The following is a 25,915-nucleotide window of genomic DNA, read 5'->3' as shown; positions in this document are numbered from 1 at the left end:
GACACCACTCCTACCCCCTGGCTAATACCACTCCATGGACCCAACCTCCATGACTTGATCTCACTTCCTTTTCAACTCTGTTCTAGTTCTAGCCTTCACAGCCTCCTGAAGCAAGGAGTTCCACAGGTTGACTCTTTGCTTTGTGAAGAACAACTTTCTGTTACTAGTTTGAAGCCTGCTACCCATTCCTTTCCTTTGGTGTCCTCTAGTCCTTCTTTATGGGAACTAATGAAGAACTTTTCTTTATGCACCCTCTCCACCCAACTCCTGCTTTTAGAGACCTCTATCCTGTCCCCCCTCCTTCTCCTGTTTTCTAAGCTGAGAAGTCCCTGTCTCTTTAGCCTCTCTTCATAGGGGACCTGTTCCCAACCCCTGACCATTGTAGTTGCCCTCCCCTCTCCCACCCTCTCTCTTCCCCTCTCCCACCTCCTTTTCCCAGTCTCCCCCAGTTTTGTTCAATAAAGACAGATTCCATTTTTGAACACAATTGTCCTTTATTTTGTACATCAAGAAAAGGGGCTAGGGAAGGGTAAGTGGAAGGAGGTGAGGGAGGAATGGGGCACGAGCCCCCGATGGGGAGGACTGGGCTGGCTCTGTGGGCTTCTGGGGGTGGAAGCTCTCCTGCAGCCCCCCAATTGTCCCCTCTCCCCAGATGGCAGCCTGCGGCAAGTGCAGCCGGGCTGATGGCCGAGTGGTGTGATGTGCCCAGTGTGGGCACTCCAGGCACTCCAAGCCAGGACTGGTTTTCAAGTGGGGCACCCCTGAGAACTGTCTGTCCGGGGTGGGGGTCGGGTCCCTTTAAGCACAGCCCTCAGCTAGCCTGAGACAGCATCTCCATGCTCTAAGTCCTCCTCTGATGCCCTGCCGGCACTGCTTCCGGCCATCCTTAAGCCCTGTTCAGCGTCCACTTAATGTGGACATGCTAGTTCGAATTAGCAAAACGCTAATTTGAACTAGTTTTTAGTTCTAGACGTGTTAGTTCGAATTAGCTTAGTTTGAATTAACTAATTCGAACTAAGTTAGTTCGAACTAACTCTGTAGTGTAGACATACCCATATAGCCTTAGGCAACAGCACTCAGAAGCAACAGGTGACCTAATGTCCTGGCTGAAGCTGTTCCGCGTGGCCTTATACGCGAGATAGTGCCCAATCAGAGTGGACGCTCTTTTTTGAAAAGGAAGATGGCTTTTTCAATGCTCTTTTGCTGTGCAGATGCTCTCTTTCGGAAGAAGTTTTTTCGGAAGAGCTCTTCCGGAAAACTTCTTCAGAAAGAAACCTGCAGTCTAGATGTAGCCACAGTCTCAGATGGTGACCCAGCATGTTGTTCATTTTAAGAACACTTTCACTGAAGATCTGACAAAATGCAAAGAAGGCACCAATGTAAGATTTCTAAAAATAGTTACAACATTCAACATGGCCATGCATAGGTTCTGCATCACTTTGGAGCGTTATTGAACAGAACTCATCATGGGCATGGATGCATGTCTTCTGGTGGTGAAAACATATGAAAGTTTACATACTGATCTTTGGCACATAAATATCTTGTGATTCAGGTTACCACAAAGTCATGAGAATGCCTGTTCTCACTTTCAGGAGACACTGTAAACAAGAAGCAGGTAGCAGCATCTCTTCTGCAAATGTGAACAAACTTCTTTGTCTTAGCGAGTGACTGAACAAGTGGGATCGAGTGGACTTGCAGGCGCTAACATTTTACTTTTGAATTCAGGGCTTTTGTTTACCCTATTCTACATTTGTAAGTTCAATTTTCATGATCAAGATTGCACTATAGTGCTTGTATTAGGTGAATTGAAAAATACACTTTGGGGTTTTTTACAGTGCAAATACATCTAATAAAGTGAGCAATCACTGTACATGTTGCATTCTGCATTGTAACTGAAATCAATATATTTGAAAAACTAGCAAAAATATAGACTCATAGAGACCTCAAGAGTCATCGAATCCAGCCTCCTGCCCAAAGCAAAACCAACCCCAACTAGATCATCCCAGGCAGGGCTTTGTCAAGCTGGGACTTAAACACCTCTAGAGATGGAGATTCCACCAGCTCCCTAGGGAACCCAGTCATGTGCTTCACCACATGCCTATAGAAAGGGTTTTTTCTAATATCCAACCTAGACCTCCCCCATATCTATGACTCTGTAATGCTGAAATGCTGGCTGTTCCCTCTGGGCAGTGCTGTTGCCTCTCGCCGTGGCACTCGGCTGACTTCTGCACTGCTCAGCTGGGCTGCTGCGCGGGAGCAACAGTGTTGCATGGGGAGCGTGGGGCCCAAACGGCCGCTTGCGCCTGAGCAGTGCAGAAGTCAGCTGAGCACCACGGCGGGAGGCAACAGCGCCGCCCAGGGGGAACAGCTAGGGGGCGGGACCTGGACAAGCATGTGTCTCTGATGTCAGGAAAGGGCGCCAGATTCAAAAGGAGGAAAGTGGAGCAGACAGAGGACGTGGAGGAGACAGAGAGGAGAGCAAGAGAGAGAGTGAGAGAGACGCAGCAGAAGGAAGAGAAGAGAAACAGAGTGAGAAGCGGGAGGGGGAGAAGAGAAAGAGAGAGGCAGGAGGTGGACGAGAGCTGGGAGAGGGCGAGGCAGTAGGAGGAGAAGAGAGACAGAGGCTGTTTGCGCCGCTTGCTCCTGTGCGGTGGCCCGGCTGAACAGCACAGAAGTCAGCTGAGCGCCATGGCGGGAGGCGAAGGGGAGCAGGGAGGTGATGTACACGCCCGGAGGTGGGGCCTGGACGAGCGTGCATCCCCAACGGAGACAGAGGAGAGAGAGTGAGAAGCAGGAGGGGGAGAAGAGAAGGAGGGAGAGGCTGAAGGCAGAGGAGAGCTGAGAGAAAGAGGGGGAGGCCGTAGGAGGAGGAGAAGAGAGGAGAGAGAGACTGGAGGCTCAGGAGAGAAGACCGACATGGAGGAGAGACTTGAAAACCCCGTCTTATGACGGGCTAATTGGCTAGTACTTTAAATAACCCCCCCCCCCATTCTTTAAATACATGGCACTCTATTATTGTTTAATGGACATTAATTGTAATTAATTCTTCCAATCACTGGACAGCCCTCAAGGACCCTGATCCTGTTATCTCAGATCTGCTTCAGCTTGGACAGGGGGAGCTTAATCACAAGATGGAGGTCTACAGTGCAGGCTGGATTATCCTGTGAATTCCCAGGGAGAAATCAGAACACACGCCTGCTGGGGGCTGCCTGTTTTGGGTGTGGTCCAGCTAAGTGATTCTGGAAAGAACTTTTTACAACTCTGCTATGAAACTGCCCGAATCTGATTTCTGCTCCCCCCACCCCAGCTCCCAGCCTTCCTGTGCTGAGGCTGCTTGTCCCCTGGTGAGGGTGCTGGCTCAGGAGGCAGATGCCTTATCCATACACCGTTGGAGGACCTACCTCACCTCCCTAACTTCAGGGGCTCCCTTATCTTGCAAATCTTTCAGTGGTGTCAGCTCCATCCCTCAGGAAGCTGGTGATAGCTGCCCTCAGGGCAGGCAGGACTCCAACCCTCACTCCCCATCTTCAGTGGCTCCCTTATCCTTCCTACATTCCATTGCTGCCAACACAGGCTACCCCAGGGATAGAGCCGGCTTCCACATTAGGAAGGCGGGAGAATGGGCCCTTTGCAGATAGGGTGGCACACTGACATGGTGCAAGCAGAGCGAGGCCGGGGCAAACTGCAGCTGTGGGGTTGGAAGAAACATGAACAAAACGGGGGAGTGCCCCACCATATGCAGCCTGGAGCCTGCAGCACCTGATCGTTGCTCATAGGTCGCATCCCTTCTCCCATCTTGTGTCCACCCATCATTTGTCACTGGAAACTCTTTGGGGTAGAGCTGTCTGAGCTTGGGGCCATGGGAGCGGCTGCCTGGTACATGCACGGATGAAGTCCCAGCCAGGTCCAAATCTGATTCCCACCCTGGGCTGTGGCCCCTCCACAGTTGAGAGCAGCCAAAGACTCAGATTCTGACTGAGACAGGGAGCAGCAGGGCTGTCCTTAGGATCCGTGGGCCATAGGCAGTGCTCTCACACTGGTGCCCCCATGGCAGCTGTGGCAGGGGATGAGGATTTTTAGAGCTGTGATAGGATCATCACCAGCCACACACCAGTGAAATGTTTTAAACAAATTTTAAACTCAGCCCCTGTCGACTTGCACAGTCAATTCAGGAACAGACAGTAGAGATCTGGGGTTGGCAAATGCCTGTTCTGTGGCTGCATTCCCACTGGCCTGACTGGGTCCCAGGCTCAGGGGCTGCTCGTAGCTCTGGCAGGCAGTGTCACTTGTAATGATGAGCTCCTCTCCAGAGGAAGTAAAGCCAGAGAACAGGGATAGGAAGAGGCGGGGGGACATTTAGATGCAGTGATACCCCAAATTGTCAGGTGCCCTATACAACTGCATATTCTGTGTATGGGTAAGGATGGCCCTGGGAAGCGGTAAGAAGGGGCTGTTATACAGAAGAGCCTCACACAACACCCTGATACCAAGGGGGAGGTAGACTGGGCTGGGCTGCAGCCAGGTTAGCAGCTTCTTTCCCAGGATCTAAGTCCTTTTCCTTCCTGGTGAAGAAACCTTCAGGACATGAGCTCAGCAGGCCCCAGGAGGGAAACTGACCTCTGCACCCCCATCTCAGGCAGAGGCACTACTCTTCCCTGCCTCAGGATACCCAGGCACCAGTGGCCTGCCCCTGCATCCTGTGAGCCGGGAGGGGGTGGAGGGATCATGCTCTGGAGGGGTCCCTAAAATTGGGAGAAGGGCTGAGGATGAGGGGCATGATCTGGCCTTGCGGAGGCAGGAGGGGAGTTCTCAGGAGGTGAGTCTCGGGGGAGTCCAGGGTTTCCCTTGGGTGGGGGGGGACCCATTCAGCTCCTGCCGCCCAGCAATGGTGCAGCCAGCCTCCCAGGAATCGTAGTCCAGGTCTTCATCCTCATCCTGCTCCGTCTCTACCTCGTGGTTCTCCCCAAGATGGTCCCTCAGGCAGCGATAGCAGAACTCCAGCCAGCACTCCGGGCACTCCACCAGGGGGCAGCCCACCCCACTGTGACTCAGCAGGGCGTGGCACTTGGGACAGGCACGCAGCAAGGGGCAGCCATGGACAGCTGAGTCTGGGGCCTGGATCTCAGGAGAATCATACAGCGCAGTTTGCAGGGCGCAGTGGGAGTTGGAACAAGAGTCGCTCTGGGTTGAGAGGTCCGACCAGTCTGTGCGGCAGCCCCAGCAGAAGCAGCACAGTCGTCCGGCCTGATGGGAGCAGGGCAGGCAGGGTGTGCGCAAGGGCCCAGGCTCCAGGCGCTGGACGAGATGCTGGCAGCGAGGGCACTGGGGGGCAGAATGAGGGGGCATTAGCTACTGGGGGAGGGGGTTATTCCCTGTAGCCTATTGTCCCTGGCTGTGCTGTCAGTCTTCCAGCCCAGCAAGAACCCCATCATGGGGACTTCACAGCCACAACCCATCTCAGAAGTCTATTGACTAGGGATTTTCTTGGGTTTGGTATATTAATATACTGTCTGTCTACACACCCATCTATTCATCAGGCCATCCCCACACCCACCCCTGCACCCATTGCAGGCACACTCACTCATCCATCCATAGCTACTGACACCCACCCCCAATGGGGGGCAGGTGCCAGGCCCCCCTCACCAGCCCAGGACTCACCTGGCGGTAGCTGGCCCTAGTCCCCTCCTGTGCCAGGATTTGGGTCTCCAGCATGGCACGGTTCTCATCTGAGAAGAGTCCGAGCTTGCACACCTCCTGCCAGAGCCACGGGGCATCCGGGCAGCGTGGGCAGCGGAACGAGGTGATGCCCTGGACGGGAACGGGGGAGCTGGATCAGCCACAATTCTCCCCTACAACTCCCGGCCCCCCGCCTACCCCACCCCCGCCTCTATCCAGCTGCCTGCCCCCCGAGCCACCTGCCATTCCCCATCCCTCTCCCCTCCCATCACTCCACAGCCAGTCCTCCAGTCCCTCTTCCCCATCAGTCAAATACCCTCCCCCGAAGCCCATATCCCCTGGCACCCCCAACCCTCCTCGCCATCACTGCCCCCAGTGGCCCTCAAACCTGCCATGAAGCTTCAGACCCGGCCCCTGCCACAGCCTGGGGACGGACTTACCTGATCCAGCAGCGCCTGCACCCAGCCCTGCAGCCCGGCCACGCTCACGCAGTGCCCGCAGGACGCCTGCCCTCGCTGCTTGCTAGGGTCCCCCGCACCTGGAAGTGGAGGAGAAGGGGTGAGACGGGCCCGGAGCTCAGCTCTGCGGAGCAGCGTTCCAGACAGGCGGGGGAGGGTCTCACCTGGGCCCCCCCCAGAGGGGCAGATCACCTGGAACTGCTCGGCCAGGGCCTGCCACTGCCCTGACGCCATGGCCGGCTGCGCGCGTCGGGCCGGGCCGGGAACCCCCCGCTTCCCTTTCGCTTTCACTCTCCACGCGCAGCCCCTGCGCCCTGCGGGAATCCCCCTGCAGGTCGCCAGGAGTAGGCGCAGGGGCTGCGCGTGGAGAGTGAAAGCGAAAGGGAAGCGGGGGGTTCCCGGCCCGGCCCGACGCGCGCAGCCTGCCATGGCGTCAGGGCAGTGGCAGGCCCTGGCCGAGCAGTTCCAGGTGATCTGCCCCTCTGGGGGGGGCCCAGGTGAGACCCTCCCCCGCCTGTCTGGAACGCTGCTCCGCAGAGCTGAGCTCCGGGCCCGTCTCACCCCTTCTCCTCCACTTCCAGGTGCGGGGGACCCTAGCAAGCAGCGAGGGCAGGCGTCCTGCGGGCACTGCGTGAGCGTGGCCGGGCTGCAGGGCTGGGTGCAGGCGCTGCTGGATCAGGTAAGTCCGTCCCCAGGCTGTGGCAGGGGCCGGGTCTGAAGCTTCATGGCAGGTTTGAGGGCCACTGGGGGCAGTGATGGCGAGGAGGGTTGGGGGTGCCAGGGGATATGGGCTTGGCAGCTGGATAGAGGCGGGGGTGGGGTAGGCGGGGGGCCGGGAGTTGTAGGGGAGAATTGTGGCTGATCCAGTTCCCCTGTTCCCGTCCAGGGCATCACCTCGTTCCGCTGCCCACGCTGCCCGGATGCCCCGTGGCTCTGGCAGGAGGTGTGCAAGCTCGGACTCTTCTCAGATGAGATCCGTGCCATGCTGGAGACCCAAATCCTGGCACAGGAGGGGACTAGGGCCAGCTACCGCCAGGTGAGTCCTGGGCTGGTGAGGGGGGCCCAGCAGCTGCCCTGACCCCCAGATGTGGCTCTGTCTGGGATCTGGGTGGGGACCTCAGTAGCTGACATTTCCTCATTCTGCCCCCCAGTGTCCGCGCTGCCAGCATCTCGTCCAGCGCCTGGAGCCTGGGCCCTTGCGCACCCCGTGCCTGCTCTGCTCCCAGCGGGCCAGGCGACTATGCTGCTTCTGCTGGGGCTGCCGCACGGACTGGCCGGATGCTTCAGCCCACGCTGACCTTCACTGCCCCCTCCAAGCCGCGCTGCATGACGCCCCCACAATCCAGGCCCCAAGATCCTCCCTCCACAGCTGCCCCTCGCTGCGGGCCTGCCCCCGGTGCCATGCCCTGCTGAGCCACACCCTGCGAGGCTGCCCTCTGGTGCTCTGCCCTGAATGCCAGTGCTCATTCTGCTACCGCTGCCTGGAGCTGAGCAGGGGCCATGTGAGTCCCTGCCCCATTGCTGACCGGCAGCTGGTCTGCGGGGGGATGCAGTAACCCTAATTCCCAGTCCAGCTCTGTCATGCCCAGTATCATGGGCTGGATCTTGGTACTTTGAAGAAGGGGCATCTGCAGCCCCTAGCACAGTGAGGTCCTGGGCATGGCTGGCGCCATTAGGTGCCGCCACTGTGTGATATAGCACAAGGTAATCGTGTGGCTGAACAAGTGCATCAAATTGTCAGTGAGTGAGTGGGGTAAGAATGGGGAGGGGGGGGACTTGGGTGACCCCAGATGTACAGAGCCTTTCCTCTAGCCCAGTGTAGCTTGGGGGCTTTAGTTTCAAACATTAGCTTTAAGGACACATTGAAAAGAAGGAAATCTTAAAGCTCAAATCTTTGCTGTGGCTGGAGTGACAGGGGGAGAGGGGGCTCTCTATGTATGACATTGAGAGCTGGGGTACACAAGGATGGATGGGTGTGTGTATGGGGATGGATGAATGAGTATGGTGATGAATGAAATAATTGTTTTCAGTGCACCGAGGCATGTGCAAACGTGCACCACCAGTAGCAACACAGACCTTGCTGCAGGTGCTCTGTTAAACAGCTGAGCAGCGTGGGAATCTCTCCTGAGCAGTTGTCAGTAAGCTGGGCGCTTATGCAGCACAGATGAATGGGGGGTGGGAGGGCTGTGGGGAAGTGTGTGTGTGTGTGTGTGTGTGTGTGTGTGTATTAATCAATGTGTGTTGGGGGGATGAATGGATGGATGGGTATGTCTATGTATACAGAGAGGGAGGTATGTGGTAGGGATGTAAAATTTCGACTATTTGGCTAATTGAATAGTCAATTCAATTTGTATTGACTATTCAATAAGGGTATGTCTACACTACAAAGTTAATTCGAACTAACAGCTGTTAGTTTGAATTAACTTTAATAGGTGCTACACATGCAAACCGTTAGTTCGAACTTAATTCGAACTAGCGGAGCGCTTAATTCGAACTAGGTAAACCTCATTCTACGAGGACTAACACTTAGTTCGAATTAAGGGCTGTGTCACCACTTAATTCGAACTAGTGGGAGGCTAGCCCTTCCCAGCTTTCCCTGGTGGCCACTCTGGGCACAACCAGGGAAGTTCTTCGGCCCCCCCTCCCGTCCCTGGAGCCCTTAAAGGGGCACGGGCTGGCTACGGTGCCCGTGCCAGGTGCAAGCCTGCCAGCACCCAGCCAGCAGACCCTGCACCTGGCACAGCACGAGCCAGCCACCCACTGCCACCCAGCCCTCCGCCTCATCCCAGGACCAGGCTGGCAGCTCCCAGGAGCCTGCCTGGGGCCGTAAGAGGCGGGCGCCCGCCTGGTCTAGTGCAGAGATTGTGGACCTCATCCAGACTTGGGGGGAGGCCTCTGACGTCCACAACCTCCGCACTAGGCACAGGAAAGTGGCCGTCTAGGGCAGGATAGCTGCCAGCCTGGCCACCAAAAGCCACATGCGAACCCAGGAGCAGGTTTGTGTGAAAATCAAGGTGGTCCAGAGAGACCCTGACCCTGAGCTTAGAACATAAGAACGGCCGTACTGGATCAGATCGAAGGTCCATCTCGCCCAGTAGCCTGTCTGCCGACAGCGGCCAACACCAGCTACCCTGGAGGGGATGGACCGAAGACAATGACTAAGCCATTTGTCTCGTGCCATCCCTCTCCAGCCTTCCACAAACAGAGGCCAGGGACTCCATTCCTACTGCATGGACCCAACCTCCCTGACTTTATCTAACTTCTCTTTAAACTCTGTTCTAGTTCTAGCCTTCACAGCCTCCTGAAGCAAGGAGTTCCACAGGTTGACTATTTGCTTTGTGAAGAAGAACTTTCTGTTATTAGTTTGAAGCCTGCTACCCATTCATTTCATTTGGTGTCCTCTAGTCCTTCTATTATGGGAACTAATGAAGAACTTTTCCTTATGCACTCTCTCCATACCACTCTTGATTTTATAGACCTCTATCATATCCCCCCTCAGTCTCCTCTTTTCCAAACTGAAAAGTCCCAGTCACTTTAGCCTCTCCTCATATGGGACCTGTTCCAAACCCCTGATCATTTTAGTTGCCCTTTTCAGAACCCTTTCCAAGGCCAAAATATATTTTCTGGGGTGAGGAGATCACATCTGTACACAGTACTGAAGATGTGGGCGTAACATAGTTTTATACTTCCCCTCCTCCTGCTTCCCCCTTCCAGCTCCCTCCTTCCAGGTTTCCCCCTCCCCTCTCCCACCCTCTCTCACCTTCTTTTCCCAGCCTTCCCAGAGGTTAATTCCCCCCCCCCCTCCCAGTTTTGTTAAATAAACAGAGTTTCTATTTTTGAACACGTGTCCTTTATTTTTACATCAGGAAAGGGGGCTAGGAAGGGGTAAGTGGAAGGAGGTGAGGGAGAAATGGGGTACAAGCCCCTGATCGGGAGGACTGGAGTGGCTCTGTGGGTTCCTCAGGGTGGAAGCTCTCCTGCAGCCCCCCCAATTGCCCCCTCTCCCCAGATGGCAGCCTGCGGCAAGTGCAGCCGGGCTGATGGCCGAGTGCTGTGATGTGCTGAGTGTGGGCACTCAGGGCACTCCAAGCCAGGACTGCTTTGCTGTCCCTCATCGAGGTAGACAAGCAAGCAGGGAACCCTGAGAACTCTGTCCGGAGTGGGGGTCGGGTCCCTTTAAGCACAGCCCTTGGCTAGCCTGAGGCAGCAGCTCCGCGCTCTTAAGTCCTAACCTGATGCCCTGCTGGCACCTGTTCCGGCCAGGCTTAACTTCGGTTCAGGGTCCACTCAATGTGGACATGCTAGTTCGAATTAGCAAAATGCTAATTCGAACTACTTTTTAGGTCTAGATGCACTAGTTCGAATTAGCTTAGTTCAAATTAACTAATTGGAATTAAGTTAGTTCAAATTAGTGGTGTATTTTAGACATACCCTAAGTTGATAAAGACACCTCTGCCTTTGAAGTGTAGCAACAGCCCCAGGGCTGTAGCTACACTTCAAAGGTGAAAGTGCTGCAGGGAGCATGGGACCAGAGGGGGACTCAAGCAGTGTCCTGTTGGCCCCATACTCCCTGTGGCATTTCAAAGCAGCAGTGCTGCATGGAGCTTGGGGTCAGTGGAGGAGTCTCCAGTGGCCCTGGGCTACATGTGGCATTTCAAAGTGGCAGCGCCATGTGGAGCCCAGGGTCTGGCCCTAGGATCCACATGGCACTGCTACTTTAAAGCATCCCCGCCTCTCCTCTCCCCCCTTGCTGCCTCTTTCGGATAGAGGCAGCATTGAGGCTGGGGGGAGTGACTAGTCAATTAGCCTGTTGACTATCCAATAAGCATTTGCTTTTGGATAGTTGACTAGTTGTTCACATGTGTGTGCATGTGGGAAGAATGAATAGATGGGTGGAGGGATAAATGGATGGATGGTTTGGTGTGGGGATGGATGGATAGATGCATGCATGCACATGTTGGGGGTATGGATGAATAGGTGCATGCATGAAGGGAATGGATGGATGGATGGATGGATGGATGCATGAGGGAAATGGATGGATGTGTGCGTGTGTTGGGGTGGGTGGGTGGATGGATGGATGTGTGCGTGTGTTGCGGGGGATGGATGGATGTGTGTGTGTGTTGCGGGGGATGGATGGATGTGTGCGTGTGTTGGGGGAGATGGATAGATGGATGTGTGCGTGTGTTGGGGGTGGGTGGGTGGATGGATGTGTGCGTGTGTTGGGGTGTGTGGATGGATGGATGGATGTGTGCGTGTGTTGGGGGTGAATGGATGTGTGTGTGTGTTGGGGGTGGGTGAATGGATGGATGTGTGCGTGTGTTGGGGGGATTGATAGATTTGTGCGTGTATTGCGGGGGATGGATGGGTGTGTGTGTGTGTTGGGGGGATGGATAGATGTGTGCGTGTGTTGCGAGGGATGGATGGATGGATGTGTGCGTGTGTTGGGGGTGGGTGGATGGATGGATGTGTGCGTTGGGATGGATGGATGGATGTGTGCGTGTGTTGGGGGTGGGTGGATGGATGGATGTGTGCGTGTGTTGGGGGGATGGATGGATGGATGTGTGCGTTTGTTGGGATGGATGGATGGATGTGTGCGTGTGTTGGGGGTGGGTGGATGGATGGATGTGTGCGTGTGTTGGGGTGATGGATGGATGGATGTGTGCGTTTGTTGGGGGGATGGATGGATGTGTGCGTGTGTTGGGGGGATGGATGGATGGATGTGTGCGTGTGTTGGGGGTGGGTGGATGGATGGATGTGTGCGTGTGTTGGGGGTGGGTGGATGGATGTGTGCGTTTGTTGGGGGGATGGATGGATGGATGTGTGCGTGTGTTGCGAGGGATGGATGGATGGATGTGTGCGTGTGTTGCGAGGGATGGATGGATGGATGTGTGCGTGTGTTGGGGGGATGGATGGATGGATGTGTGCGTGTGTTGGGGGGATGGATGGATGGATGTGTGCGTTTGTTGGGATGGATGTGTGCGTGTGTTGGGGGTGGGTGGATGGATGTGTGCGTGTGTTGCGAGGGATGGATGGATGGATGTGTGCGTGTGTTGGGGGGATGGATGGATGGATGTGTGCGTGTGTTGGGGGGATGGATGGATGGATGTGTGCGTTTGTTGGGATGGATGTGTGCGTGTGTTGGGGGTGGGTGGATGGATGTGTGCGTTTGTTGGGATGGATGGATGCATGAAGGGAGTGAATGGATGGATGTGTATGTGTTGGGAGAGTGGATGAGTGGATGTGTAAACAGGATCTGAAGGAATGTGCTGGAATGGGAGAGGTTCCCTGGTTGTGTCTATATAAATACCGTTTGCTCCTGCTTTGCTTAGACATTAGCTGTTCAGCAGATGGAGTAGTATTTTGCTCATTGTAATCAATGTAATTTGTTACCCATCCCCACTTGTATTTGTGTTCAGTGTAGGGAGAGCGAAAATACTCCCCCCATGTCTGGTGTGGGAGAGAGGGGATAGGGACAGGTAGACAGTGCTACATTGCTCCAAAGGAAAGGGCTCAATGAGCAGAGTCTGGCTAATACAGGGGCTGGACTGTCAGAGCTCTGCGAAGGGAAGGGGGGGAAGCCCCCTGCCACGCTGCACTGCTGCCACAGTATCAGAGGCAGCAGCACAGGGTGCCAGGCGGGAGTTGGTCCACGAGGGGAGCAAGTTAAAAAATCAGCTCCCCTCACACACTAGCTGCCTGTCGCTCTGGGCTGCTGCCTCTGATAGAGAGGCAGCAGTGCAGAGTGGCAGCAGCCCTTGTCTGGGGCCAGTGGGGTCTGAGCTCCCGGACCCAGCACGAGCAGAACTGAGCCAGGATGCCTGCCCTCCCGCCCGCCCAGCTAAAATACTTTAAATGCAGAGCCACAGTAGGGGTAGGTCCTGGACCTGGCACAAGTCAGGACTGAGCCACGCTGCTGGCCAGCCTGCTAAAACTACTGGAGGGGGGAATGCTTGTACTAGAGCATTCCCCCCTCCAGTTTCTCAACCAGTGGGACGAATACCCTTAGGGGTACTCGAGAGAAATCTGGGGGGGGGTGTCAACACAACTGAAATTTGGAGAAAACTGAATTTTTGTTTTAAGTTTTATAGTGCTTTATTATTTTTGTACTTTTTACACCCAAAAATTTCATCGCCCACCCTGCTACAATTCAGTTGTTTAAACAAATGTGTTGCAATGGTAGAAAAAAAATTTATGTGTTTGAAAACTGAAGGTACTGGGAATGCTTAATTTTTTTTAAAGGGGTACTTTATAAAAAAAAAAAAAAAGGTTGAGAAACACTGGTCTATAGCATTAACTTTTAAACTATTCAGTTAATCGGTTAATTGACTACACTGTTACGTCTCTCTCCCCCACATACATTGTTCAAAGAAGAGAGCTAAATAGGCATCATTAGTCTCAAAAGGTACGTCTACACTACAGCGCTAATTCAAACTAACGGACGTTAGTTCGAATTAACTTTGATAGGCGCTACACTAGCGCTCCACTAGTTTGAACTTAATTCGAACTAGCGGAGCGCTTAGTTCGAACTAGGTAAACCTCATTCTACGAGGACTAAGCCTACTTCAAACTTACTAGTTTGAATTAAGGGGTGTGTAGCCCCTTAATTCGAACTAGTGGGAGGCTAGCCCTCCCCAGCTTTCCCTGGTGGCCACTCTGGCCAACACCAGGGAAACTCTATTGCCCCCCTCCCGGCCAGGGACCCCTTAAAGGGGCACGGGCTGGCTACGGTGCCCGTGCCAGGTGCAAGCCTGCCAGCACCCAGCCAGCAGACCCTGCACCTGGCACGGCTCGAGCCAGCCACCCGATGCCCCCCAGCCCTCCCCCTCTTCCCGGGACCAGGCTGGCGGCTCCCGGGAGCTTGCCCAGGACCGCAAGAGGCGGGCACCTTCCTGGGCTAGTGCAGACATTGTGGACCTTGTCCACGACCTCCGCACTAGGCACAGGAAAGTGGCCGGCTAGGGCAGGAGAGCTGCCAGCCTGGCCACCCAGGAGCAGGTGTGCATGAAAATCAAGGGGGTCCACTGAGACCCCCGACCCTGAGCCCTGAGCTTAGAATGGCCGTACTGAGTCAGACCAAAGGTCCATCTAGCCTAGTAACCTGTCTGCCGACACCGGCCAACCCTAGGGACTCTGGAGGGGATGGACCAAAGACAGTGACCAAGCCATTTGTCTCGTGCCATCCCTCTCCAGCCTTCCACAAACTTCGGGCAGGGACACCACTTCTACCCCCTGGCTAATACCACTCCATGGACCCAACCTCCATGAATTGATCTCACTTCTCTTTAAACTCTGTTCTAGTTCTAGCCTTCACAGCCTCCTGCAGCAAGGAGTTCCACAGGTTGACTCTTTGCTTTGTGAAGAACAACTTTCTGTTATTAGTTTGAAGCCTGCTACCCATTCCTTTCCTTTGGTGTCCTCTAGTCCTTCTATTGTGGGAACTAATGAAGAACTTTTCTTTATGCACCCTCTCCACCCCACTCATGCTTTTATAGACCTCTATCATATCCCCCTTCCATCTCCTCTTTTCTAAGCTGAAAAGTCCCAGTCTCTTTAGCCTCTCTTCATATGGGACCTGTTCCAAACCCCTCATCATTGTAGTTGCCCTCCCCTCTCCCACCCTCTCTCTTCCCCTCTCCCACCTCCTTTTCCCAGTCTCCCCCAGTTTTGTTCAATAAAGAGAGATTCTGTTTTTGAACACAATTGTCCTCTATTTTGTACATCAGGAAGGGGGGCTAGGGAGGGGTAAGTGGAAGGAGGTGAGGGATGAATGGGGTACGAGCCCCCGATGGGGAGGACAGGGCTGGCTCTGCGGGCTTCTGGGGGTGGAAGCTCTCCTGCAGCCCCCCAATTGCCCCCTCTCCCCAGATGGCAGCCTGCGGCAAGTGCAGCCGGTCTGATGGCCGAGTGCTGTGATGTGCCCAGTGTGGGTACTCCGGGCACTCCAAGCCAGGACTGCTTTGCAAGCGGGGCGCCCCTGAGAACTGTCTGTCCGGGGTGGGTGTCGGGTCCCTGTAAGCACAGCCCTCGGCTAGCCTGAGACAGCAGCTCCACGCTCTAAGTCCTCATCTGATGCCCTGCCGGCACTGCTTCCGGCGATCCTTAACCCCGGTTCAGGGTCCACTCTGTGTGGACATGCTAGTTCGAATTAGCAAAACACTAATTCGAACTAGTTTTTTAGTCTGGATGTGTTAGTTCGAATTAGCTTAGTTTGAATTAACTAATTCAAACTAAGTTAGTTCGAATTAGCGCTGTAGTGTAGACGTACCCAGAGGGAGTCACGTTAGTCAGTAACTTTAAAAACAAGTTGTCCTGTGACACCATAGAACTGTGGTGTTCAGCTAGTTCTGAAGCAGTAGCAGATTATGATAGTAAACTAGCCACACTCAATTGGCCAAATAGCCACATGTGTCTGGTGGCTAGCTTGTTGGATGCCATAGCCTTAGAGACCCCCAAAAAATATACATAGTGTCATGAGCTTTCGTAAGCAAAACTCACTTCTTCAGATGAGCTTGAGCGCTCAGTGCATGGCGCAGTCACATGGTGCAGAAACGCTTGGTGCACAGTGCAGACAGCAGACACGCAATGTAGACACCAGATGTGCTTGGTGCATGGCACAGACAGCTGGTGCCGACCTGGTTGGTGCATGGCAGAGTCACAAGTCACATGGTGCAGGAACACTCGGTGTATGGCACAGACACACAGTGCAACACGCTCAGTGCATGGTGCAGACACGCGGTGCAGACACCAGACATACTCAGTGTGCATGGCACAGACACATGGTGCATGTGACAGACCCCCCCATGCTTTATGAAATGGACTTATGGACACAGATATACATCTGTTGTATAGTTGTATAGTCTCAAGTTGTGGTGGGAGAGGTCCAGGTTGGATATTAGGAAAAACTATTTTACTAGGAGGGTGGTGAAGCTCTGGAATGGGTTACCTAGGGAAGTAGTGGAGTCTCCATCCCTAGAAGTGTTTAAGCCTCGGCTTGACAAAGCCCTGGCTGGGTTGATTTAGTTGGAATTGGTCCTGCCTAGAGAGGGGGCTGGACTTGATGCCCTCCTGAGGTCTCTTCCAGTTCTATGGTTCTATGATTCTATCACTCAAAGATGCTTTGGTAGGGTTGCCAGGTGTCCAGTTTTGAACCAGACAGTCCAGTATTTGAGCTTTCTCTTCGGGAAACAAATTGAGAAAATAGAAATGAAAAAATAGGAATGTCCGGTATTTTCTAAATAAGATGTAATGTAGATTGTGATGGAATGTCAAGTGTGTCCGGTATTTTTGATGAAATGATCTGGTAACCCTATGCTTTGGTCAAAATACTTCATGTAACCTCACAGTCTTAATGTATTAATTTGCTGGATCTGTTTATCTAATTTTGGTAGATGTAACATTCTTGTGTGTGAAGTTAGACATGGAGTATGGAATGGTTTATGGTTTTTAAATGTGCAAATGAAAGTCGTCAAGGGCGTTAACCTCAATGTCTTGATGATCAAATGTTAAAGAATCACACCTTTGGCCTTTAAGTCTTAACAGTGATTGGTCTGGGGAAGTCACATGGCCACACCAGCTGGCCAGGTGACTTGCCGTGCAAATGGGGGGAATCTTTAAAAAGCAATAGGAAACCAGCGGGCTGTGGGTTGGGCGTGAGGGGCAGTGGCTGCTGGTCCGATGTGAGGGGCACTGGCTGAACTAGGGGGGGGGGGTGGCTGGCAGGGGCTGCTGGTCCGATGTGAGGGGCACTGGCTGAACGGGGAGGGGGGAGCTGGCAGAGGCTGCTGGTCCAATGTGAGGGGCACTGGCTGAGCTGGGGGGAAGGGGTGGGCTGGCAGGGGCTGCCGAGAGTGCATGAGGGGCACTGGCTAGCTCTGTTCCCTGGGTCTGTCCCACACTATCTCTGCTCCTGGGACTTGCTCAGCGGTTCCCCGCACAGGGTAAGGCCAGGGGGCTGGAGGCGTGGCTGGACTCTGGAAATGTGGGGCTCTCTCCTTGTACAGCCAAGGTGCTGTTTGAGGATTTTGCCCTACCCCAAGGCCTATGGGCTGAGGATGGCACATGCGGCTGGTCAGAGGAGGAAGAGGAATTGGGCTTGGATTGGACTGAGGAGAGGGGCTGGTGAGAGTCAGATTTGGAGGAAGCAGGGAAGCTGCTGGAGGATGGCAGCTTGGGGCAGGAGGGTGGGGCTACCATGGAGAAAGGTAAGAGCTGGGGGCCGTAGGATGGGACTGGGGGGCAGGAGGATTCTACTGTGAGGCAGGAGGGTGACAGCTGGGGGCAGGAGGGCGAGGGCTGGGGACAGGAGGGCAGGGCTGTGGCGGGAGGAACAGATAGTCTCTCACACCCCCAGGCTGAAGGAGGAACCCTTGGTGAGTCGCAGCCGCCTCCATCTGCATAACGAGTCTGCGAGGCCTCAGCCGAGTCACCAGCCCCTCTTCTCCCCCCACAGGCCGTGGCCCCACACTGGTAGGTCGGCACAGGGGGCCTAGGGGTTGATAATGAGCCAGGTTTGTGGGGCTCATCTCACCCAGGACCCATGTCTAGGCTGCGAGAAGCGGGGTGGGGGGGCTCATTAGGGGCCTCAGTGGGGTTCAGGGCTTCAGAGGACGGGGTTTGGGCTCAGCAGGGGGCGCTGGGCTGCCGGGAGCAGGATGGGGGCCCAGCAGGGGGCGCTGGGCTGGGAGTAATGGGTCAAGATGGGGGTCAGCGGGTGAGAGACCCCTGAGTAAACAATCACCTGCCTCCACCCGAGAGGCAGCTGTACCCCACCGCTGGATTAGGGCTGCCAGGCTAGGGAAGGGATGGGCACCTGTGGGTATTTATCAAGCTCCTGAAAATGCACAGGCACTCATGGGGAATCTCCCTGTTTCAAGGCCACTTTTCTGGAGCTGGGCTGAAGCGGGAGCCATCAGGCACGGATCCCCAGTCTCTCCCAGCTGGCCAGTCACCACTGGCACCAGACCCAACAGCATCTGAGAATCCAGCTGCTGCTGAGAGCTTCAGGGAACCTGGGCCGGTAATGGGAAATGTGTGAGCCAGAGCGAGTCACAGCCATACGTGCAGCCACGTGAGAGTGAGGAGCACTGGGGAGGCGGGGGGAGCCCAGGGCTGGGCTGGCAGGGGCTGTGGATGGAGAGTGATGGGCACCAGTGGGGCGGGGGGAGCCCAGGGCTGGGCTGTCAGGGGCTGCGGGTTGGGAATGGGGGGCACCAGCAGGGCTGGGGGGACTGAACTCTGCTGTCCCCCTGCAGGATCATTCAATCTCCACCCGGACACTCTCCCATCCCTCCTTCTACTCGTACTATGAGGCTCTTTCTCGCTCTACACCAGGGACCTGTCCAGTGCCTGATGGGGATTGGCCCCACAGCTCTGGCCAGCAGTGGTGTCCAGCCACTGGATCAGGTAGGAGGCCAAGTGGGATGCATGGTGGGGAGGAAATCTCCCTCTCTCTGGCTAATTCAGGCCTGAGCCCTATGGGGAAGGACAACGGTCAGTGAGGGATGGGGAGGCATCCTAACCCTACCCATGATCTCATCTCCCCCCCATCCTCCCCCACTCCAGGTCTCCTGCTTCCCATTAGTTCCAGTGAATTCTTCTACACGGATCCTCTGATGCCCCCAGGACACCGGATCCACAGCAACCTCTCTGCTCCCTCCCAAGAGGTAAAGTGCCCCAAGGATGGCCAGGCTTCAGCAGAAGGGCCCCCTCCTGTCAGCATTGGCCAGAAATAGCAGTTGCGTCTCTAACGGCCCCAATAATATCATGTGCTAGGCAGTTCTGCAGGTTACCGCTGAATGCGATCCTGCTCCAGGGTGCAAGCCCAATCATGGGAGGAGGTTGGGACTTCCGCTGCATCAATGATGCAATCACTCAGTGCCCCATGCAGCTCCCCGGCTCCCCTCAGTCACTGTGTGCGCCATGCAGCTCCCCGGCTCCCCTCAGTCACTGTGTGCGCCATGCAGCTCCCCGGCTCCCCTCAGTCACTGTGTGCGCCATGCAGCTCCCCGGCTCCCCTCAGTCACTGTGTGCGCCATGCAGCTCCCCGGCTCCCCTCAGTCACTGTGTGCGCCGTGCAGCTCCCCGGCTCCCCTCAGTCACTGTGTGCGCCATGCAGCTCCCCGGCTCCCCTCAGTCACTGTGTGCGCCATGCAGCTCCCCGGCTCCCCTCAGTCACTGTGTGCGCCATGCAGCTCCCCGGCTCCCCTCAGTCACTGTGTGCGCCATGCAGCTCCCCGGCTCCCCTCAGTCACTGTGTGCGCCATGCAGCTCCCCGGCTCCCCTGAGTCACTGTGTGCGCCATGCAGCTCCCCGGCTCCCCTCAGTCACTGTGTGCGCCGTGCAGCTCCCCGGCTCCCCTCAGTCACTGTGTGCGCCATGCAGCTCCCCGGCTCCCCTCAGTCACTGTGTGCGCCATGCAGCTCCCCGGCTCCCCTCAGTCACTGTGTGCCCCATGCAGCTCCCCGGCTCCCCTCAGTCACTGTGTGCGCCATGCAGCTCCCCGGCTCCCCTCAGTCACTGTGTGCGCCGTGCAGCTCCCCGGCTCCCCTCAGTCACTGTGTGCGCCGTGCAGCTCCCCGGCTCCCCTCAGTCACTGTGTGCGCCGTGCAGCTCCCCGGCTCCCCTCAGTCACTGTGTGCGCCGTGCAGCTCCCCGGCTCCCCTCAGTCACTGTGTGCGCCGTGCAGCTCCCCGGCTCCCCTCAGTCACTGTGTGCGCCGTGCAGCTCCCCGGCTCCCCTCAGTCACTGTGTGCGCCGTGCAGCTCCCCGGCTCCCCTCAGTCACTGTGTGCGCCGTGCAGCTCCCCGGCTCCCCTCAGTCACTGTGTGCGCCGTGCAGCTCCCCGGCTCCCCTCAGTCACTGTGTGCGCCGTGCAGCTCCCCGGCTCCCCTCAGTCACTGAGTGCGCCGTGCAGCTCCCCGGCTCCCCTCAGTCACTGTGTGCGCCGTGCAGCTCCCCGGCTACCCTGAGTCACTGTGTGCGCCATGCAGCTCCCCGGCTCCCCTCAGTCACTGTGTGCGCCATGCAGCTCCCCGGCTCCCCTCAGTCACTGTGTGCGCCGTGCAGCTCCCCGGCTCCCCTCAGTCACTGTGTGCGCCGTGCAGCTCCCCGGCTCCCCTCAGTCACTGTGTGCGCCGTGCAGCTCCCCGGCTCCCCTCAGTCACTGTGTGCGCCGTGCAGCTCCCCGGCTCCCCTCAGTCACTGTGTGCGCCGTGCAGCTCCCCGGCTACCCTGAGTCACTGTGTGCGCCATGCAGCTCCCCGGCTCCCCTCAGTCACTGTGTGCGCCATGCAGCTCCATGGCTACCCTGAGTCACTGTGTGCGCCATGCAGCTCCCCGGCTCCCCTCAGTCACTGTGTGCGCCATGCAGCTCCCCGGCTCCCCTCAGTCACTGTGTGCGCCATGCAGCTCCCCGGCTACCCTCAGTCACTGTGTGCGCCATGCAGCTCCCCGGCTCCCCTCAGTTACTGTGTGCGCCATGCAGCTCCCCGGCTCCCCTCAGTCACTGTGTGCGCCATGCAGCTCCCCGGCTACCCTCAGTTACTCTGTGCGCCATGCAGCTCCCCGGCTACCCTCAGTTACTGTGTGCGCCATGCAGCTCCCCGGCTCCCCTCAGTCACTGTGTGCGCCATGCAGCTCCCCGGCTCCCCTCAGTCACTGTGCACTATGTAGCTCCTCTGCTATACCTCAGGCTTGCAGGTAAACTCCCCAAAATATCTTTTGTCAGGGATTTCAGCAGATAACTTGCCCCTTTTTCTGGTACTTAATGTACCTCTTGTTCGTTCCTTCCAGGTCTGTCAGCGGCTGCGTCTCAACTCTCCAGGCTCTATCATGTCGGTGCGTGAAGCCTCTCCTCCTCCCCAGCCCCTTCCTCCCTTTGTGCTCCGCAGTGGCAGGAGGTGGCTCTCAGAGGCAGAGTACAACGCGGTCACTGTCCTCCTGGAGCTCCCATGTGAGGAGAGCTCCCCTGGGACCCAGCTCCTCCTGGCAGCCGTGGAACTGGAGTATGGCCGGTTGGTGACTCCGGAGGCCACCAGTGCCCTGCTCGGCCTTCACAGCTCCTCAGAGCCATGGCAGAAGCTCCCAGAGAGGCTCTGACCCCCCAGCACTTTCCCATAGGCTTGGGTCTGTCATGCCAAGGGTCCTTTCTCCCACGGGGCTGCAGGACAGTAGCACTTAGATGCTTACACTCCTTTTCTCCAGTGATGGGCAGTTCCAAAGGTCAGTGCTGCCAATAAACGCAGCAGGGAGTCCCAAAGGCCAACCCTCCTTGTAATCTGCCTCAAGTGCATTTTACATGTGTTTTACCCAAGCCACATCATGGAGCAGGAAGTTCCTCTGACCAAGTCCTGATTGCCTCCTCGGGGAGTTTCCTGCAGGCTACAAGGCTGCCTAATATTCTGTGGGCAGGAGTTCTGCAGGTTACCCCACCTATTTGTTTGTCCAATGCTCTGTCCAGGTTTTACATCCCAGTCAAATATCATGTAAGAGGGAACTTCCCAAGCTATGACTGCCAAGACCAAGTGGCAGAAACCACCAGCCTGATTTTGGAAGTGTGTTGTGGGTTAATCCAGTCATATATCCTTTGGCAGGGAGTCCCACAGGTTACTTCTCAATTACCTATCTCAGGAACTAAATCCCTGAGGGTATGTCTACACTAGCCCCCTAGTACCTCCTGGTTTAACAGGCAGTTCATTTTAAGGCTTTAATTTGAAAAACCGGGTCCATGCTGCTTGTAGACGCGGGTAGTTAGTCCGGACTTGTAAATTTCAAAAAGTGGTGACCGGCAGGGAAGATGCACATCAAGCACAGGATATTTAAATCCCGGGCTTGAGTTGCAACTTCAAATGCCTACATTAGCCTCCTTAGTTTGAACTAGGGGGCTAGTGTAGACATACCCCGATATAGTATCTTTGGATATTTCAGTTAAACTCTGTCATCCTGAAGCAGGAAATCCTGCTGGTTCACCACACTATGGCTGTGTCTACATTGGCACCCCTTTCCGGAAAAGGGATGCTAATGAGACCAGTCGGAATTGCAAATTCCGCGGGGGATTTAAATATCCCCCGCTGCATTTGCATAAACATGGCTGCCGTTTTTTTCCGGCTCCGGGTTTTGCCGGAGAAAAGCGCCAGTCTAGACGCGATTTTCCGGAAAATAAGCCCTTTTCCGGAAGATCCCTTATTCCTACTTTCAAGTAGGAATAAGGGATCTTCCGGAAAAGGGTTTATTTTCCGGAAAATCATGTCTAGACCGGCGCTTTTCTCCGGCAAAACCCCGAGCCGGAAAAAAGCAGCAGCCATGTAAATGCAAATGCCGCAGGGGATATTTAAATCCCCCGTGGAATTTGCATTTCCGACTGGTCTCATTAGCATCCCTTTTCCGGAAAGGGGTGCCAATGTAGACACAGCCTATGGGTTAAACCTTTGCAGCATCCTGTGGCGGAGAGTTCCATGGGTAAACCCAGTTTACAATCTGGCAAAGGTCTTATTACCCTGTGGTAGGTCATTCTGCAGGTTGACCTCAGCAACGCACCCCCTGATTGTCACTTACCATGTGTGGAAGAACCTAATTTGATTATGTGTAAGGGGACAATTTTGTGCCTCTTTGTGGTAGAACCGTGTTGTCACATGGAGTTATCTGTAACTTTTTCTATTCTGATTCTTCAGTATTAATATGCGAGAGTTCCAGAGGAATGTAAAACCTTGTTTGTGAGTTAAAAAACAATGTGCTGTGTCTTTAAATCCAGTTCAGATCTCGCCCCAGGTTGGGGAACTGGGTGCCTCAGGTGGATAGAGAACGGACACAGGGACTTTGGCTTCTAGGGGCATGGTCTAGGTGCTGGCTACCTCAGGAAGCTCTAGCCCTGTTAGCAACCTCTCCTCACTGCTGCTCTGGATCCAGCCAGTTGGCCCATCCAGCTAGTGTCACAATCCCCAATCCTGGGGGTGGGGGAAATTCAGTACTTTCTTCCTGACCCCTGTGGTGGATCCAAATCCCCTTTCCAGCAGCAAGGACTCGGACAAAGCTCCAGCTCCCAAGGCTCTTTATTGCAGTCAGTCCAGAAAGGGGGCCCCATCCAGCTGGCTCCCATCTCGGGGTCCTGGTGGTCACAGGGGTCCTTGACAACACTGGGCGGGTCTCCGTGTCTCCAGGCACTGAAGTTTCCTCCCCAACTTCTCCATCACAGCGTCCAGCAGGTGCACGACATCAGCCAGCGCAGCCGCACCGGAGTCCGGGGCTCTGTGTCCATCTGTCTGGGGTTTGACCTGGGGCTGGAGAGGAGACAAAAATGTGGGGAGATGGGGCTGTGGATCCTCTGCAGCCTCCCAGTCCCTGGGACTGAAACTGAGGGCAGGAGATGCACTAACCCCAGCAGCAACCAGGCTGAGCCCTGTCCAATGCCAGTACGAGCATATGGTGGGGAGTCCCACTGGTTAACCCCAAAACAGCAGATAATGGGGAGTTTGCATTACCATGGTGCCAACCATGTCATGCCATTCCCTTTGCCCATGAGCACTAAACTCCCCATTTCTCAGCATGCCACGGGTATGTATGCTAGGCTTGCCCTGAGGGACTCCCAGGTATTAACTCCCTTTAGAAGCCAGTAGCACGTAGGGATGTAACCCGTTAACAGGCAGCTGCTCCAGCCCAGCCAGGCCCCCCACCTGCAGGATCCCACTTAACCAGGTAAATCCAATATTTAACCAGTTAACTGGTTTAACCAGGATTGTACATCCTTAGTAGCAGATGTCACCAAATATATTCCACACCAGGACCTCCATTTAGCCATACTAAAAGTCCAGTGGATGGGGAGTTTCACAGGTTAACCACACCACTACATCTCTGCAGGTAGTCCCACAGGTTAACTCCACTAATTACCAAGTGGCAAGCAGTCCTGTAGGGGAAACCCTCTAATGGCAGGGAGTCCCACAAGTGAACCCTGCTATTGACCAAGTTTAAGATCTAGCAGGTCTCAAAGGCAAGTCTCCTGACACCTCCATGCTGCCACCAATGGCAGCTGTAACCAGATCTTGCTCCACTGCCCATGACTTGCTATGGATGCAGAACAAGGGAAATCCTGCCTCAGGGGGTCTGGCAGGCTCCTGATTGGCTCCCCATCCTATATAAGCCCACAGAGGTTCCAGAAAGGGTGCAATGAATAGTATGGTCTGCTGCAGCTACCATAGCCTGCTCCTGATCTCCTGGCTTTGCCCTTGTTATATGACCTGGACCTTAAAACCTGACTTGAACTCTGACCTTTGGTATTGACCCCAGCCTGAAACCTGCCTATGACTCAACTGCTACTCCCAGCCTCAAGTTGGACACTGCTGCCCTTGTGTGGATGCTAACACCAAGAGGCAGGGAGTCCCACAGGTTAACCATCCTATCCAACCACTGGCAGGGAGTCTTGCAGGTTAACCCTGCTAATATTCCAGTGACAGGGAGTCCCACAGAGAACCACCCTCACACATAATGCAGTGGCAGAGAGTCCCACACTGTACACTCCATTAAACAATCTAGTGGGAGGAGTCACAGGGGCTCACCCATCTACACTCAGTCCCTGACTTACTTCCTCAGGGGAGTAGCCCCTCTCGGTCAGCAGGATTGTGATGGCCAGTGCACCTAAGATCAGAGTGAGGACCAGAGGCCAATAAGCTAACCCTGGCCAGCCCAGGGCCCCTGTTGCTATGTCCAGGGGTGGCTGGGATTGCAGGGGCATTTCCCCTGGGCCTGGCTCCATCCCCACTTGGTACCACATAGGACGCTGCCCGTGGGTCCTGCCCCACAGACCCCAGCACTGGCTGCTAAACTGCTCTTGGCCCATGGCTCAGCCCCACACCCCAGACCACGTCCTGACATATCAGTTCCAAACCAGCTTCTGGAACTGCCTGTTGCTCAGTGATATGCAAATAGCAGCGACCGCAATGGCAAAGGGGGTGGGGCTGGAGTGATGGGCACCGGCAGGGCTGGGGGAGCCCAGAGCTGGACTGGCAGGGGCTGTGGGTCAGGGGTGAGGGGCCCTGGCAGGGGCTGTGAGTCAAGAGTGAGGGGCAATTATCAAATGATCCATCCCCTGTTCCCTATTCGCAGCATCTGGCAAACAGAAGCGAGGGACGTCCTGTCACGTTATTGGATTTTAAAGTGAGCAGACAGATCACTGTTGCACCCACGGGTGGTGTTTGCCCCAAATTCTGTGTGTGATGAGGCGTTGGGGAGCCCCCGACCCTGCACCCCCATCCACAGCCAGATGTGACTCTCAATCAGCCAGTAGAGTAGAAGGTTGTATTGGTTCTCAGGGCAAAGGAGATGATAGCAGGATACACTGAGAGCCGACAGCCTTATCCCTCCACAGGGTAGGAGTTCAAGGACCCCAGAACTCCCTGTCCAGGCTTTAGTCTGCCTTCCTCATCTTCCTCCCCCAGACTGCCCCTTCTCCCAGCCACCCATCATTCACTCCCCCCAAGCAGCCATACCCCTTGCATTGTTCAAACGCCTTCCCCTGGCCAGGTGAGAAGCTGCTTGGTCATTGACTACCTGTCTTGGCTCAGGAGTCCCCCATCCACCGCTGGGCCCTGCACAGACACACACATTCCCAAAGTCCCTGCAGAGCAGCATAGGATCACAAAAGCAGACAGCACCCCCACTACGTCACACTGTACAAAGTGGGCCATGTGAGGTGTCAGATGAAAACTTGTGTCCTACTGATTCTATGTGTGCTGCTCATGTACTTGTCTGATGTTTGTATGTGGAGTTATGAATATGGGCTCTGTTCTTGTATT

The 25,915-nt window shown here is 55.4% G+C and overlaps 2 protein-coding genes and 1 long non-coding RNA gene across 6 annotated transcripts; 1 reads left to right on the top strand and 2 right to left on the bottom strand.

Annotated features, from left to right (window-relative positions):
* Positions 1–558: 558 nt before the first annotated feature.
* On the bottom strand, positions 559–6,452 carry LOC142819512 (uncharacterized). Its single transcript, XM_075907255.2, has 4 exons — positions 6,299–6,452; positions 6,117–6,214; positions 5,659–5,808; positions 559–5,322 (listed from the first exon to the last, which is right to left on the bottom strand). The coding sequence occupies exons 1-4, from the start codon at positions 6,366–6,368 to the stop codon at positions 4,810–4,812; spliced, it is 831 nt and encodes a 276-aa protein (XP_075763370.2). The 5' UTR covers positions 6,369–6,452; the 3' UTR covers positions 559–4,809.
* Positions 6,453–6,479: 27 nt separating this feature from the next.
* On the top strand, positions 6,480–22,271 carry LOC142819513 (putative E3 ubiquitin-protein ligase RNF144A). Of its 4 annotated transcripts, XM_075907256.2 has the most exons (8): positions 6,482–6,631; positions 6,716–6,813; positions 7,021–7,170; positions 17,485–17,600; positions 18,008–18,150; positions 18,386–18,536; positions 18,696–18,796; positions 20,925–22,271. In XM_075907256.2, the coding sequence occupies exons 3-8, from the start codon at positions 7,055–7,057 to the stop codon at positions 21,228–21,230; spliced, it is 933 nt and encodes a 310-aa protein (XP_075763371.1). In that variant the 5' UTR covers positions 6,482–6,631; positions 6,716–6,813; positions 7,021–7,054; the 3' UTR covers positions 21,231–22,271. The 4 variants fall into 4 exon arrangements, 3 of the variants coding, with proteins under 3 accessions (XP_075763374.1, XP_075763373.1, XP_075763371.1); XR_016347727.1 differs by lacking the exons at positions 18,386–18,536; positions 18,696–18,796; positions 20,925–22,271 and adding an exon at positions 7,286–7,636 and having other exon boundaries at positions 6,480–6,631; positions 18,008–18,142; XM_075907259.2 differs by lacking the exons at positions 18,008–18,150; positions 18,386–18,536; positions 18,696–18,796; positions 20,925–22,271 and adding an exon at positions 7,286–7,636 and having other exon boundaries at positions 6,480–6,631; positions 17,485–17,652.
* Positions 22,272–23,163: 892 nt separating this feature from the next.
* Positions 23,164–24,844, bottom strand: LOC112545135 (uncharacterized). Its single transcript, XR_003088563.2, has 2 exons — positions 24,706–24,844; positions 23,164–23,407 (listed from the first exon to the last, which is right to left on the bottom strand). It is a non-coding gene; the product is annotated as an uncharacterized LOC112545135 (long non-coding RNA).
* Between the last annotated feature and the right edge of the window lie 1,071 nt (positions 24,845–25,915).

Source organism: Pelodiscus sinensis, chromosome 22, assembly GCF_052426305.1.
Source record: "Pelodiscus sinensis isolate ZL-2025 chromosome 22, ASM5242630v1, whole genome shotgun sequence".
In the NCBI taxonomy this organism is placed as follows: Eukaryota; Metazoa; Chordata; order Testudines; family Trionychidae; genus Pelodiscus; species Pelodiscus sinensis.
This window is presented reverse-complemented; position numbering and strand designations above follow the sequence as displayed.

Excerpts from the sequence above, each read along its gene's own strand:
- LOC142819512 (XM_075907255.2), bottom strand. The coding sequence starts at position 6,368 with ATGGCGTCAGGGCAGTGGCAGGCCCTGGCCGAGCAGTTCCAGGTGATC. Across the intron at positions 6,215-6,298 it reads CCCCTCTGGGGGGGGCCCAG|GTGCGGGGGACCCTAGCAAG; the intron begins GTGAGACCCTCC and ends CTCCACTTCCAG. Across the intron at positions 5,323-5,658 it reads CTAGGGCCAGCTACCGCCAG|TGCCCTCGCTGCCAGCATCT; the intron begins GTGAGTCCTGGG and ends TCTGCCCCCCAG.
- LOC142819513 (XM_075907256.2), top strand. The coding sequence starts at position 7,055 with ATGCCCCGTGGCTCTGGCAGGAGGTGTGCAAGCTCGGACTCTTCTCAG. Across the intron at positions 7,171-17,484 it reads CTAGGGCCAGCTACCGCCAG|GCTGAAGGAGGAACCCTTGG; the intron begins GTGAGTCCTGGG and ends TCACACCCCCAG. Across the intron at positions 18,537-18,695 it reads GTGTCCAGCCACTGGATCAG|GTCTCCTGCTTCCCATTAGT; the intron begins GTAGGAGGCCAA and ends CCCCCACTCCAG.